At 50.3% G+C, this 15,228-nt stretch overlaps 6 protein-coding genes across 6 annotated transcripts; 3 read left to right on the top strand and 3 right to left on the bottom strand.

Moving 5' to 3' along the window:
* Positions 1 to 856: 856 nt before the first annotated feature.
* M437DRAFT_44648 (uncharacterized protein) lies at positions 857 to 1,684 on the top strand (the record flags this gene model as incomplete). Its single annotated transcript, XM_041020939.1, has 1 exon — positions 857 to 1,684. The coding sequence occupies one exon, from the start codon at positions 857 to 859 to the stop codon at positions 1,682 to 1,684; it is 828 nt and encodes a 275-aa protein (XP_040881246.1).
* Positions 1,685 to 4,577: 2,893 nt separating this feature from the next.
* Positions 4,578 to 5,612, top strand: M437DRAFT_64775 (uncharacterized protein; the record flags this gene model as incomplete). Its single annotated transcript, XM_041024475.1, has 1 exon — positions 4,578 to 5,612. The coding sequence occupies one exon, from the start codon at positions 4,578 to 4,580 to the stop codon at positions 5,610 to 5,612; it is 1,035 nt and encodes a 344-aa protein (XP_040881245.1).
* Positions 5,613 to 6,207: 595 nt separating this feature from the next.
* Positions 6,208 to 6,984, bottom strand: M437DRAFT_64774 (uncharacterized protein; the record flags this gene model as incomplete). The annotated part of the gene is made up of 1 exon (XM_041024474.1): positions 6,208 to 6,984. One exon carries the CDS (start codon positions 6,982 to 6,984, stop codon positions 6,208 to 6,210), a length of 777 nt encoding a protein of 258 aa, XP_040881244.1.
* A 1,064-nt stretch (positions 6,985 to 8,048) lies between these two features.
* On the bottom strand, positions 8,049 to 9,785 carry M437DRAFT_45404 (auxin efflux carrier; the record flags this gene model as incomplete). Its single annotated transcript, XM_041021078.1, has 1 exon — positions 8,049 to 9,785. The coding sequence occupies one exon, from the start codon at positions 9,783 to 9,785 to the stop codon at positions 8,049 to 8,051; it is 1,737 nt and encodes a 578-aa protein (XP_040881243.1).
* Positions 9,786 to 10,840: 1,055 nt separating this feature from the next.
* Positions 10,841 to 12,571, top strand: M437DRAFT_45072 (cytochrome P450; the record flags this gene model as incomplete). Its single annotated transcript, XM_041021017.1, has 4 exons — positions 10,841 to 11,373; positions 11,479 to 11,974; positions 12,047 to 12,163; positions 12,218 to 12,571. The coding sequence occupies 4 exons, from the start codon at positions 10,841 to 10,843 to the stop codon at positions 12,569 to 12,571; spliced, it is 1,500 nt and encodes a 499-aa protein (XP_040881242.1).
* Positions 12,572 to 12,766: 195 nt separating this feature from the next.
* M437DRAFT_44726 (uncharacterized protein) lies at positions 12,767 to 14,838 on the bottom strand (the record flags this gene model as incomplete). Its single annotated transcript, XM_041020956.1, has 3 exons — positions 12,767 to 13,983; positions 14,042 to 14,494; positions 14,814 to 14,838. 3 exons carry the CDS (start codon positions 14,836 to 14,838, stop codon positions 12,767 to 12,769), a joined length of 1,695 nt encoding a protein of 564 aa, XP_040881241.1.
* Positions 14,839 to 15,228: the final 390 nt, after the last annotated feature.

Below are 15,228 nucleotides of genomic sequence, written 5' to 3'. Positions count from 1 at the left end.
CCCGCTCATGCAAGATGATGCTGACCCGCCAGAAGCAAAGATATGTCGTGGATCTTTTGGCTCTGTGGCCAGAAGAATATGAATTAAGATTTGATGAGTATTGCTTTGCTGCAGTCGTGTCGAGAAGTGTACTGCTTAGTTTGTTCAAATCTGCTTGCATTGCATACTCAATGGAGAGCAAGCAGTGTAGAAGGCGGGGATGTCATAATCTGTGGTCAGCACGCGCGCCGCTCTATCTCTCCAGCACACGGTCGGTCGTTGACAGCGTTAAATCTCGGTCGGCCGTTTGCTTTGCTCGCAGCGCTTTGAGTCGCTTTTGATCCCTTCGGCGCATCAGCCAAGGGTCCTCGTCTATCCACCTAACCACCCATAGCGCCGGACGTAACTCAAACCTTGTTGCGCTCGCCAGGCTAGGCGTGCCGTGTCAAGCCCCCATCTGCCCCAGTCAACTGTTGCGCTGCACGCGAGCGGCTCATATACATAGCCCATCTCGCCCACCTGTCTTGTCCGGAAGGTCATCGTGTGCTACACTACATACCACAGCCACCAACTCTTTACTACTTACTCTTATCTACTCCATCCCCTTTCTCACGCGACATACCTGAAACCCGGGTAGCCTTGCACCTTGCAGTAGACTGTCCAAATACCTGGTTGGCCAGCTATCTCTCTTATCTTGCAGCCCTTGTGTGCATCTCCGTAACTTTGGATCATCACACATCCCCCTGGGCAGACCGACATTTGACATTTCTCCTTGCATCTCCCCACAACCTACGACATTCTACAACTGGATACTTAACGACCACCCTCGACAACTATTTATGTTTTAGATCGACTTATCACACGACCAATATTCAACATGGCCACCACTTTCGCCCAGCACCCTCAACCTATGCAGTCGCCCACCTACATCTACTCTAGTCAGCCTCAATATGGCGATTCGACCACTCCTCCTTCAAACAATGTCTCTCCTTCCAGCCGTTCCGCATACATGCACGCCAAGCAGGTTCGCCAGCCAAAGCAGCCTCTCTACGTCCCTGCCGTTCTGCGCCCCACAGAGTTGCCTGGCTCAAGACAAACGTCCTTGACCCCTCCTCGCAGCGCACACAGCAGCATGGATATGTCCAGAGATGGCTTCAAGTTTGCCGCTCCTGCTGGCCTCGCATCCCCTCCTCTCAGCCCCGATGAGGACGACTCTAGATCGTTCGGCCCCTGGGGTCCTGCTAGCATTTCCAGAGTCGTTTCCGACGAGTGGACTGAGACTCAGGGTGCTGTCACTGGTGCTCCCACGAGAAACCACTGGAAGCCTGACAACAGTGCTGCTCAGTGCAAGTCTTCCACATGCACTCGTCCTTTCTCTATGCTCAACCGTCGTCATCACTGCCGTCGCTGCGGAGACATTTTTTGCAGCAGCCACAGTCCTCACGCTATTCCCCTCGACCAAGAGGCTCGCTTCCACTCTGAGGGCACTCTTCAGCGTGCTTGCGACAACTGCTGGACTGACTACCGTGCATGGCGTGCTGCTCGCCCTTCGCGCAACAACAGCGTCGGCAGCAGAGACAGCAACGAGACCATGTTCACTCAACCCGTCGGTGTTCCCAACTCAAATAAGTCATCTGAGGAACAGCAGCCCGTCGGCAGCGTTGCCCAGTCCGTTGGCGGCAACTGGAACTGGAGCACCTTCTAATTTACGACCTTATCGACTCTACGACACGCCAGCTTCACGCATACCCAAGCCTGAGCGTCAACGTCTTTCTCAGTTCTTGATCCTGCGTTTAAGCGCTTTCTTTCTCGCTCTCCTGTCTGTCGCTCAGTCGCCAGCAGATCACGTTGTTTACTTTCTTTATTGACGCTTTGAGCGACCGATACCACTTATGGGATTGGGCATTGGCCCATTAATTCTTTCGTTTGGATTTAATGTATGGAGTTCAGGTTATCTTGGGGCATCACAAATACATGGCATTGGTGCCTGGTTTGATATGGGAGTTTTGGTTTACTTTTTTTCCGGTTGATACCATGGATGAGGAGTTCTTTCTACTAGACTATGCAATTACATGATTATTTTCACCTTCAAAATCATCTCTCTTCCTCATCATGTCCATGCACTTGCGAATCTCGTATTTCATTTCTTGTCCGTCGTCACTGATTGCCATGTAGTGGATGGTACGTCGTTTCTTCTTCGACCGCTGTTTCGGCCATGACGCTGGATCTGCTGAGACGCCGTGCCAGGGTTCGCAAGCCTCCAGGGAAAGCAAGTCCCAACACGAAAAGGGTCGGCAAGTGACGGTCGCCAACCCGGATGCTGCACGAAGATCCCCAACAGGCAATGACATGGCTGTCTCACAGAAAGCGGTGCCAAGGCCTGATGATGAAGATCGTCGATATTTTTATTCTTTCTGGCGAGACTCTCCATGCCCTTCACCATGGATAAGCAAAAAGTAGAGGAAGCTTATGGGACCACAAGGTTAGGTGTCTTCGCTTAATCGTTTGATTGAATAACAGTTGAATGCGCTCGTTAGACTCGTGTTTTATTTGATGCTCCACGGATCTATTGTTTTTGAATAATAAGAATGCTTATATGTGGAGTCTATGTGGGAAAGGACCGAACACATTGCTGTGTTGGAGAAGAGGGCAACGTCGTTGAGGTGGAGGGCAAGGTGGAAGCAGGAAGGAGCTCGCACGAGCACTTTGCTGACTGTTGGAAAGAATTGGGCTGGCACGAGGAGCCCCACAAAGCACGAGACATGCAAGCCACGAGGAATAAACAGGACCGAGCCGGAACAGACACAAACGAGAGGAGAGAAGAGGGATGATGGAGGGATGTTGACTCGTGGAAAACACTCGGAGGCTGGGTTTTGGTCAGCGGCACTACTTTGAAGGATTAAACCGATTCTTGCTTGTAGGATGCTTCTCCTACTCGACTCGTACGATATGCAGTGTCTTGACTCTTTAGCATGTTCCCGCGAGTGCAATCTCCCAGGTGCTCCCAAAGTATCAAACTAGATTCATTGTTTTCTACTAGCCAAATCGTGGGGACCATCCATTGCCTCGGACTGTCGTCTTGATCGCTGACGCAGCGTGTTGCGCGATAGATACTTTGCTCGTCTAGATCTGTCGAATCTCGATTTTGCGCATGTTGCTGTACACGTAGACTTCACGAATCAAATCCCCTGCATTTAATTTGTCTATTGCAACAGCAAGCTAGCTATTTCCGATGCCTAACTAGGGTTTATTGTGCTTCCTACTTTTCGCCTCCACTTGATAAAAAGGTTGTTTGATAGAAAGGTTGCCTACTTTCTGACTCGAATACATGCAGATCATCAAAAGTACCTGCAAGAAGTACCATCCTGTCGCTGTCTTAAGCCTTAAATCCCCATCATCGACCACGCACATGGCTCGGCACATGGATTGCAAAGTCTATCATGCTATCGAAGACCGCAAAACCGCCACGATCAATCGTAGCGATTAGCCAGACACTCGCCCTCTTTCGGACACAAGGCAATCGATTCTGTGGTTTGCATCCTTCGAAAAAAACATCGAACTGGTTAACTGCCGAATTCATCGAAGCCGCCAGCCCTTGACATCACTCGACCCAGAATCTGGAGCGCGCTCCGGACGGCCCTTCTTCTCTCGCGCTTCTCGCTTCCTTCGAAATCTCGCCTTTCTTCCCTTGTTTGTACAGCATGCATGTGGTTTTTCTTCGAAGCTGAAACCTTGAGGTTATTCGTATTAATCGAGGATTGCTGAGATCGCACCAGCATCATGATTCAAAGACCTCTTTCATGTGAACCTTTTCATGTGAAGAATCCTTGTGACAGGCAAAGTACAGAAGTATCCATTTACGGCCGATGCCCAAGGAAGGCAAGCATGCCGACGAAGCGTTCATTTCCGAAAGGTTTTTGATCCTTGCCTTGGAAGAAGTCGCCAAGAAGTGCTTTCCAGAATGCTTTCATCAGTCGGGTTTCCAGAGATGCTGACCCTGCAACATGCACGATATCTTGAGAGGAGTACATTTGACAGGGTCACCTATAGGAAATCGTTCCACTTGCACACACTCTCTCTTCTCCCAAGCTGAGAATCGTGGATTTCAATGCACGACTCGGAGCCGTCGGCCGAATCGATCTCCGCACTCCGACAACATCTCCTTCGAGGCAGCATCTTCTGCATGCTGACTCACCTGGAATTGAGTACAAGAAACAAATCGATTTCTTGCGATGCTAGAGTCCAATTAGCGAACATGCCATTGCTTTGCTGTGGCGAAGTACGTACGCCACAGCGGCCGCAGCGGGCGAACTTGCCCTCCCTGTGGCGAATGCTTCGAACGCGTGGCTCAGAGCTGCCTATTCCCCCACCTTCTGGTGCACACTTGCCTCTTCTTCCAGGTTCCATGCTAGTGATTGCACAATAGCCCTGGACGAATAGACGGCAGGTTAGAGCTGTTGTGGCTGATGCAAGTGACGACTTTGTGTACACGTCTTTGATGCTGTTGCCTGAAGCTCTAGAAAGGTAGGTAGGCATATAAGGTAGGGTTGTGTTCATCAAATCCATCTCTTCTCTTTCTCGTCAATCATTCAATCAATATGTCGAACACTAGAAACATGAACAACAACAACTTCTGGGACTTTGTCGCCAGTCTCCAGAACAACCAGGGCGCAGCTCCCTTCGCTGAAGGCAGAGGCTCTGCACCTGATTTTGATCCTTTCGGTCAAGAGTTCTGGGGTCCTTGGGCTCATCGTGGCAGACGTCACGGTCCTCATCAAGGTCCTCATGGCCACAGGCATGGCGGAGATGGTCCAAGAGGCCCACCTCCACCACCTCCTGAGCACGATAGAAATGCTCCTCCACCACCTCCTCCTGCCAACGAGCACCCATCTCGCTCATCGTCTCCTCACACTCCTCCTGAGACGCCTGCAGAGCCTCACCATCACCCCCACCCGCACTCTCGTGGACCATCCCCACCTCCCCACCATGGTCTTCGTCATCACGAAGGGCCCGGCCACCATCACCCCAGAGGACCATCGCCGCATCGCCGAGGAAGAGGCGGACACCATTCCAGAGGTGGTCCTAGAGGAGGCCATGGACCTAGGGGCGGACACCACAATCATCCTCGTGGGCCCCCTCACCCCCCTGCCTTCCCCTTCGACCTCAACGCTCTAGCCGAAGCCTTTGCACCTGCGCTCTTCGGCGGCAACAACCCCTTCGCCAACAATCAGACCACCAACGATGTAACCAGGGCTACCAACAACGACGGCACCTTCACTCCTTCCATCGATCTCTTCAGCACGCCCACAAGCTACATCCTGCACTCCTCGCTCCCAGGCGCCAAAAAGTCCGACCTCGACATAACCTACTCCTCCACCCGCAACAGCATCACCATCTCGGGCGTAGTGTCCCGCCCCGACATTTCCGAATCCATGATGAATTGTCTGGTCACCGACGAACGCCGCGAAGTCGGCATTTTCGAGCGAGAGATTAAGCTTGAAGAGGGTGTCAAGATTGATGAAGAGAGAATTGGCGCTAAACTCGAGGATGGAGTTTTGAGGGTTGTGGTGCCCAAGATTGCGGAGCAGGAAGAAGAGGGATGGGAGAGTGTTAGGAAGGTTGAGTTGGAGTAGAAATCTCCAGCAACAAGAAACAGCAACGATGTCACGAAAACAAGGAATGGAGAGAGAGACGAGGGAAAACCAGGTAGAAAAACATTTGCTTTGTACAAGCAGAAAGAGGAGGAAGGGTAATTTTGGCATGAGCATGAATTTTTAATGAAATTTTCTCTTTGTAGTTTTTAACAATTGAGTGTCCCAAACATTTCATTATGCCTGTTGTGATGTGCTCTTTCGTCGTGTTCGCCGGTAGGGTTGGTGTATCAAAGTGCGATCAATGCCAGTAGATCTAAGACCTGGTTCCTGTGATGCTCAGTCCTCAACAGGACTTCTCGTGTGCCTTGAATCTCTCGCCAGACATACACATCGTGGTCATACTGTATGTAGCCAATGCTCAAGAAGTTGAGATCACTGCCCTCATGTGCATACTGCCGATATTGTGAACAGCTTGGTTTGACGAGGACGGGACACACGTAAGTCCTGTACAACCAGGGCGCTGTAGTTCCTATACAGACCATAATTCCGCATGCACCAAATCGCGCCATCAAGAAAGAGGATTGCTCACAATCCGTCCCATGCGCAAGTCAAGTGCGAACCAAGCCATCTCAACTCAAAAGTCCAAGACCAATCCCGGGGCCACCTCTTCAAGATCCTGCACATCAAGCCAAACCCCATCATCCACTTTCTGACCTCCAGCCTCTCTCATCTCTTTCCTCTCTTTAGCCACCTCTGTAGCTCTAGCCACTGCCTCTCTAACAAACAAATCCAAATATCTTGCCGTCAATGCATTGGCATCTTTGCCTATCTTAGTACTCTTGTCGTCGAAACTTTCGTGTAGGAGACGTGTTATAAGGGCGGAAGGAAGTAGTGGTATATCGTCTTTTTTGCTGCCTATTACTGCGGCTGAGGCGATTGTGGGTGCGGGTTGAGGTGCAGGATCGGGTTGGACGGCAGAAGATAAAGGTGATAAAGACGGCAAGCGTGTAGGTAGTTGTGGCGCTGTCTTTTGGCGTTTTGCTGCTGGTTCGATGGTGGTTGGTGGAGCAGGTCGTCTGGTAGGAGCAGCGGAGAAATCATCATTGTCTTCGTCGTCGTCGTCATCGTCGTCGTCGGAGATGAGCATAGCTTCAAGGTCGTCCTTGTCGAACTGCGCACTGGCAGATTGGAAGCCTGATGGCTTGTTTGCGTTCCATGGTTGCGGATTTGCGGCAGATGCTGTTCTGGATATTGAGGTTGGTGGCTTTTGTGGTGCAGGAACAGGTCGAGGAGGGGCGTTGCCGCTGGACGAAGAGGTTGCGCCGGCTTTTGAGATGGCTGGAGGCTTGAAAGGACGTTTTGTCGCTGCTGTGGCGCCTACTTGAGAAGGTTGACGGTATGGAGGTGGCATGTTTGACTTGACTTTGAAGTGGTCGCTGGGAAATGAGAGAACGCGTCACGCGTTGAGGCGTTGGAGTTTCCATCAAGGTGATGATCTCGACATCATTTTGGTCGTCAATTTCAGTCAAAGACAAAACTCCTTTTTTGTCTGAAAGTGTGCACTGCTGACTGCATCGTTGATGGCCTGTCTACTGGATACGCTGTTGTCGCCTTATCATAATCACATGCTATGTCTCGCTGCAAGGCAACCACCACTACTCAGCCTTGCTACCAATTCTTCCACCAACTGCAACCCTCTCCAACCCCCAAGAACAGTAAGCAATGAACAATGACAGTCTTGTGATAATGAGCAAATCTCCTGCCGCCCATATCGCTCTCTCTCCTTCCTCCTTTCCTACCAACTCTCAATCTACACAAAAAGCATCTAAGCCCTCCCTACCTTCCCAAAACAAAATCATCAAAAAAGAGGTTCCTCCCTCCCACCTACCCTCCCCACTCTCTCAAAACACATGTGCACACAATTCTACCGCCGCTACACCTGCGGCGACAAACGCAAAGAAGACTTTCGCCAATGCGAGAAACGTCGCGGTACAAACGTGCGCTGCGAACCCGTCGAATCAAAGAACTACGAGAAGGCGGCTCATTAATGCATCGATCATATGGTGATTGAGTCGAGTGTCGGTATGAAGGAAGCAGCCAGTGGGAAGAAGGAGAAGACTTGATGAAGAGGCCAAGATGCAGAACTTGTGGAAGAGGCAAATTGTCGACAAGGACGAGTCTTGTGTCATGATCGTGTCGATTGGATTGATCTTTGAGCTTGGTGGCCGTGCTTGTGGTAATATCTTGGAGTGTGTTGGTATGCCATGCCGTTGTTCATTTCCTACTTGCAAGCACTTCTACTGATGGCGAGATTGGCACCATCAAGAAACCTGCACTGAGAGAATTCACATAGTCTTGGTCGTTGATATAGTAGTGAGGGTCAGATAATGGTCATAACACGCCTAAACGCAGCAGAAAAAACAGACGGATGGCTATAATACAGAGGTTCAATATTCACATTTCGTCCTCGGTCCTTTACGCAGCCCACTCGACAACCTCGAGAGCAAGCATAACCAAGATAAGTGTGCTGGGCAAGATCCAGACAACATAGCTCTGCACCAACAACTTGGACATCACGCCCATGAAGACATTGTTGAGTTGGCAGATCTGGGCGAGTTGAAGAGCAGAAGGTGCGCCAGTAAGCAAGAAGCAGACGATGACGAAAATAGGGTCGTCCAGGATACTGACAGGGACGTATTTGGCAAAGATGGCGAGGAAGGGAGCCATGACTAGGGTGGGTAGGAGCATGCGGCTGACAAGAGCGGCGATGAGGAGATTGCGCTCTTCCTTCTTGCCTTCAGGAGTAGTTGTCAGCTCTTCCTGAGGAAGAGTGTTGCGGGCGAGGTTTGCGCCGAGGACGACAAGAATCAGGGGAACGGCGACACCGCCGCTCTGCTGGACAGCACGAGTAACCGAGTTGGAGACGAAAGTGTGAGGAGCGAAGAAGGTGTGCTGGAGCTTGGGGACAGAGGCGACGATCAAAGCAGCAACCATGGCCCAAAGAGGGGGGTTCATGAATTCCCAAACACCCTTCAAGAAGCGACCAGTATAGTGAGAGACAGTGCTCAAGAACTTCTGCATGCCAGGGGGGAGTTTGGCGAACATGTTGTTGAAGAAGGAACTGATCGAAGCACCAACGCGTGCGAAGAAGTTTGAGATGGTGGCCTTGATGCCAGTGGGAGCTTCGGAGTGATCGGTCGAAGCAGTCGAGTAGTTGGGGAATTGTGTCATGTGGCCAGTCGAGCGCTGACGAGGACCAAGATTGCCTGCAAAGTTGCCAGGTCCAGTGCCGACAAGATTTCCATTGGCAGGTGTAGCCATGACTTCACCCTCAACAGGCTTCACTGTAGTGGCATCGTTGGAAGACGAAGAGGCCATAGAAGAGACGGTGCGAGGAGAGTCGGTGCCAGAGGCTGAGCCACTGCTCTTCTTGGTAGAAGATGAGCCCTGCTCCAAGTCTTCGTCGTCGACATCGTCACGGTATCTGCCCTCTTCAATCAGGCTGTCCCTCTCTTGATCGACGATCTTAGCCTCGACAGCGGGAGCGAGCAGAACATTGTACCCCCAGGTCCAGCGCACGAGTTGGCCGAGCTGTTGGAAGATGAGCAGGTACAGAATACCTCTTGCAGCAACTTCATTGTCGTTGTCGCCAGGAACACGGTCCCAGTGCAGCCCCTTGAGAGTCTTGGAAAGCGAGACGACGAGCGAGATAGGTAGCGAGTTGGAATTGCCAAAGACACCCATGGCGATGACGAAGTTGGTCTGTCTCTTACCGAAACCAAAGGCCTTGGACATGAGACGAGCGCAAATCCACGAAACGAGAGTTTGGACGCAGAAGATGACGGGGATAACGGCGAGATCGACGAGCTTGTCGGCGTTGAGTTGCGAGGCGAGCTTGGTAAAGACTAGACAGGGCGTGAAGAGTTGGACGTTCAAGTTGGCTACCATCTTCTGAGCCTCTGCGTCAAACATGCCTCGCCTGGCTACAATGTAGCCCGGCAGGCTGACGCATACCACTTCCAGCACTGCTTCAAATACTAGCAGCACCAAGTGGGCAAAGTCTGGGTGTGATGTGTGACCATTTCCTAGAGCCATCATGGGTAGTTCGACGGCAGCCGATGTGTATCTTCTCTCCTTCAAGCCTCCCATTCCTGCTGATAAGACATTTGCGGCGTTGAGGCGGTACGAGGTTGGAGCTGTGAACCAGCTCATGACGGCGGATTTGGGTGGAAGTATGAGTAGGGTCCGATAAGCCGCTTGTCAGGCCTGTGGTAGTGGTGATATACGGTCGCGTGGTTTGTCGTGTCCAGATACTTTTCACAAGCAAGCAGGACAGGAGCTCAACAAAGGGAAGGAATGCGCGTATCAATATGTTGAAGCTTTTCAACCTGCAATTCCCGGAAAAAGAAGTGGTTGGCGTCTTTCAGCAAGCGCCTTCAACCAAAAAAGGTGCAGATGCGTGCGTCACCTTGCGCCAAGAAAAGAGCTACCTGTATCTAGACTCAGGGCCTTCCAAGGAACTCTGTCTCAATTGAAGCATCATAACTGGCATCTATTTGCTCCTTGGCCCTGTTGCACTTTGACTCAGCCTCTTTGCCTATACTAGAATCACCTACTATTGAACCGTACTGCGCCCTCTGCTCGCAGCCAAGCGCCGCTGTTTCTACACAGCCTGACTATCAGTACTCGAGTACCCACAAGGGTGCTTTCCTGGAGAACTTGGAAGTCAGCCCGCCAATCATGACGTTGAGCCCGCTACACGTTTCTACCCAGCCTCATGCACAAAAACAGTCGTGAGACCTCTGATACAATATCTTTGCACGACAACAGCCACTCCCATTTTCTCGTCTCTCTTTGGGAGCAAAAACATGACTCTGTGTGTCTGATGTTCTTTTGACCATGGCACCGAGAACCCCACATTTGTGCATCCTTCGCGCCTTCGCCTATTATAGGCATCAATCTATTCTTCACACTATCGCTCCCAATTTTCATGCAGGTAAACAACCTAGTTGCGGGTGCGGTCAGTATTCTGCCATCATGATAGGCCGAGGACTCACCAGAAGGATCCAACTCGTCCAAGCACCCTGCAAATCTCTTCAGCATTCATATCAACTTACATCAAGAACGAATGCCCCACTAAAGCTGTGTTCGTGAAAGAGGGGTTCTGTCAATCAACATGGTAGGTACAAATATAGGCCCTGGCCAGCGTCTGCTGCTGCTTGTTGTCAGTCATTTTCGTGCTGCGTCCCTATTGAAGCCTGCCGACCATGGCGTTTCTTGACAACCTGCCGAACATTGGCATCTTCGCCGTCTCTGCAGTGATTCTCTATTTTGCAACTCAGGCCATATATAACCTCTATTTCCACCCACTCTCGCAGCATCCTGGTCCTTTCCTCAATGCCATCTCTCCCTTACCTCGCCTCTGGCTAAACATCAACGGCCACGAACCCCAAACAGTCCTCCAATGGCACCTCAAATACGGACCCATCGTTCGTATGGCTCCAAACGAACTCTCCTTCATAACTCCAGTTTGGAAAGACATCTACGGGTTCAAGAAACCAGAACTGAAAAAGGATTGGACCAATTATGCACTCTCAGAAAACACCAAGCGATCAATCCTTTTGGCTGGTGCCGATCATGGTAGACAGAGAAAGATGCTGGCACCTGCGTTTGGCGAGAGGGCTTTGAAGTTGCAACAGGGTATGTTGACAACTTATACTGGTATGATGGTTGAGAGGTTGGAGGAGAGGATGAAGGAGAACAAGGCTATCGATATGGCCAAAGTCTTCAACTGCGTTACGTGAGTGATTTCAGTACTCTGTCTTAATTTTCTCTTTACCTCCTCCACCCAAGAAGAGACTGGCCGTGAAATGAGAATATAATATGATACTAATCAGATCAATAGCTTCGATACTATCGCCGACCTGATGTTCGGCAAATCCCTCGGTCTCTGCGAAAACATGGAGTACTCAGACTGGCTCTCCCAGCTCTTCGTCTCCATCTGGCTAGCCGGTGCCTCTCGCGCCCTCCAATACTTCCCTCTTTTGTTCCGCCTCGCCACTATGATGATTCCAAAACACATCCAAGACTCCATCGATTCTTCCTACAAAATTACCGTCGATAAGGTAAACAAGCGTCTCGAGATGAAGACAGAAAGACCTGATATGTTGGGCTTGATGCTTAAGCACAAAGAAGAGGGTGCAGAGATGACGATGGATGAGTTGTATGCTAATGCTGATTTGTTGATGATTGCTGGTACCGAGACCACAGCGACAAGTTTGTGTGGATTGACTTGGTATTTGTTGAACAATAAAACTGTACTCGATCACTTGACCAAAGAGATCAGAGATGCGTTCACCAGCATTGATGACATTACGATGGAGTCATTACCTAGATTGCCTGTAAGTGACAGAAAATCAGACTGAGACTCACAAGGAGAGGCAAAAAAGGCTAACCAGAACCTTTGTCTACAGTACTTATCCGCCTGCCTGGAAGAAGGCATGAGAATGTTCCCTGCAGTCCCCGAAGGCATCAGAAGAATCACCCCTGCCTCTGGCGCAACAATCGGCGGCCACTTCATCCCCCCGAATGTAAGCTCCCTCTCCCTCCTCCAGCCCATTCACTGACCCTCCCTCTCCTCGCAGGTCAAAGTCAGCATCCCCCACTACGCAGCCTACCACCACCCCCTCAACTTCACCTCCCCCGAAACCTTCGCCCCCGAACGTTGGCTCTCCCCCTCCCACCCCCTCTACTCCCCCCTCTACGCAACCGACAAGAAAGAAATTCATCAACCCTTCTCCGTGGGACCTAGGAATTGCATTGGGTTGACGCTGGCATATCATGAGATGAGACTGATCATGGCGAATTTGTTGTGGCATTTTGATGTTGAGCTTGATGGGGAAGCAGACAGGGATTGGTTGGATCAGACTACGCATTTGGTGTGGGATAAGAAGCCTTTGCCTGTGAGGATTTTGCGCAAAGGGGAGACTTCGGGGTAGAGGGTTGGTGGTAAGGTAGAGAGGTGTAGATGATACCGATGCGCTTGGTAGACTGTCGGATTGCTTCTGGCCTTCTTGGCTAAGTGTTCCCGTCTAGACAAGATGCCAACAAGACAAGTGAGAGTGCAACCAAAGCACAAAAGAGTTCATTGCAAAAGTTCGTTCAACACATCCTGACAACGCTTCTCTTCGCGTCTAGTACTCAAAACTCCCGTTGGTTCCTGCAGTCCCCTTTCCTCTGAACGTATCATTCAGTCCGTCTCCATGATCCTCTCCGTCTCCTTCCACCTCCGAATCCTCAGGCAAATAGTCATCAGAGATCCTCAATGCCGGCAAAGGTGTCCTCCCACTAAGAATATCATACAAAGAATCCTCGCTGGCTTCTTCTTGCGTCTCTTCATCTCTTGCTCCCTTAGCTCCAGCCGAAGATTGGGGTAGAACTGGAGACGAAGGAGCAGAGGGAGCACCGAAAGGATATGTCATGACCCAGCCGCGTTTCTTGGTGGTGATAAGGATGGTTGATGAGGCCACCCAATGGGCATTTACAAGGTCAGTGGGTGGAGTAGAGGAAGTCGATGAAGCTGCTGCAGGGGCAGAGAAGGGATGAGAAAGGTGTAGCGGTGCATTTGTCTCGCCTGTGGTAGAGGATAGGTAGACTTGATTGTCTTCTGTGTGCGACAGCAAAAGGCCAGAGATTGTAGGGTGCCATTGCAGCTTCTTGACAGTTGTGTGGTGGTGGAACACCAATATCGAGGTCTTTTGATCTTCAATTTCCTCTTCTTCCGGCTCGGTGGCAGAGGCAAAGATAGGTTTGGAAGAAGGAATCTTCCAAACAACCACGGTTTCTGGGAATGCCTCTGGTCGAAAAGCGAGGAACTTTCCAGCTGCATCGAATTTCATCTCGATGGCTGGTGAGTAGGATGATAGGAGTTGGGAGGTGCTGTCGTCACCGTTGCCCAGATATGTCCAGTTGCGATCGCCTTTGCCGCTTACTTGCTCGCGGTATACGGCTGAGATGTCGTCCTCGGCTATTGTCCATGGTTCAAAGGTGCATACTGGAGAAAACGTGGTTGTGGCGAGAAGAGTAATGCTACCGTCTGCGTTGGCGAGAGCCAGATGGTTGGAGCCCCATGCTTGACGCAGAGGACCTAATGCGTAGGTTTCCTCAACAGGCGCAGAACTTGCAGGAGGATAACTGCGGTAGAAGTTGCCATCTGCAGTATAGATGTGTACGGCGGAGTTTGGCGCGCTCAAGGGTGTGTCTAGTATGCTCAACCATTTACCTGATGGGCTCCAAGCTAATGACTGAGCATCGATTGTCGGTACATGTACCGTCGTGAAAGGTGTAGTCGAGGGAGTCAATATCATGGACAACACGTCCGTTGCCGCAGTGCGACACAACATCGCAAGTACTGTGATTGTTAGCCATACCTTCAACGTACTCCTGAAGTAACATGAAAGAAAACACACCTTCAGCTCTCCCCTTGACCCTTCTGATCCCCCATGCAGACTTCAGACTTCCAATCCCAGTCTTCAACTCACCAATCTCCGTCACCCTTCCCCTCGCAATCTCAAAAACACCAACCCTACCAAACTCCCACACCACAAAAACATTCTCACCAAAAACATCCACACTGGCAATTCTACCCAAGCTAGCGCTTCCATTGGCAATTTTCACTCTGCTAGCCGTGTTTGCCAGGCTATGAAGTGACACATAACTGCTGGTCTGTAGGATGATGGAAAGCGAACATGGCGTCCAATGTAGTGTGGGAGTTTCTGTAGATCGAGTTGTTGGGGCGTTGGAGTTGTCGAGGGGGAAAGAAGATGCAATCGTCAGAGTTGCTGTGTAATACACGTAGAGGTGATCGGGGGTTAGACCAGCAATGTAATGGCCATCTGGTGATGGCGAGGCGTGTGTTGTTGCTGTGATATCAATGTCAGCTTGCAAATCTCAAGTCCTAATTTTCGAGAAAGGTTTGGACGCATTGAAGGTAATGGTAGCATCTTCTTGAAGGAGGTGGTGAAGTGCACCTAGCCATGAGCCAATCTAGCCCATGATGAGTCTAGGACTGAACATAGGATGTACCCATACATATTTCCGAATGTTCAATTTTTTCTCAATCAGAAACAACAAACTGTCGCGTACGAGAATCATAATCTTGTCTATGAGACCGCGCGTTGATCTTTTTTCGAAAAGGGTGTGCATGAAGAGTGAGAGGAACAAGAGAAATTCATATCTTACATTCTATCAATTCGGAAACATCCATAGCTACTATAAAGGCAGTAAGCTGAAATACAATCGAATCTATATGGATGTTGGACTGTCGCTACAAAAAGTGTTTGTTGATACTGTGTTGCGCGGGGAGTTTTGCCGAGCAACGCAGTTTTTGGCGACCAGTCAGGGTTACCCCATGACATAGATTTGCCGCGTCCCTCATCAAGACAACATAAAGTCATTTCGCGAAATCTCCCTTAATACATTGACGGGGAAATGAGATATAGGGAAGTCAAAATGTAGCCCCGAGTAACAATAGTACTGTTGACAAAACTGGCATCCGTGATTGCTGAGGATGTAAAGAGATGAAAAATTGAGAAGTATAATTCTAGGACATAACTTGGTTGCTAGTAGGGTATCGATATCGCTAAGGGGAATGAAG

Source organism: Aureobasidium melanogenum, assembly GCF_000721775.1.
Source record: "Aureobasidium melanogenum CBS 110374 unplaced genomic scaffold scaffold_6, whole genome shotgun sequence".
NCBI lineage: Eukaryota > Fungi > Ascomycota > Dothideomycetes > Dothideales > Saccotheciaceae > Aureobasidium > Aureobasidium melanogenum.
The sequence above is the reverse complement of the archived record's forward strand: the minus strand, read 5'-3'. Positions and strand labels throughout refer to the sequence as shown.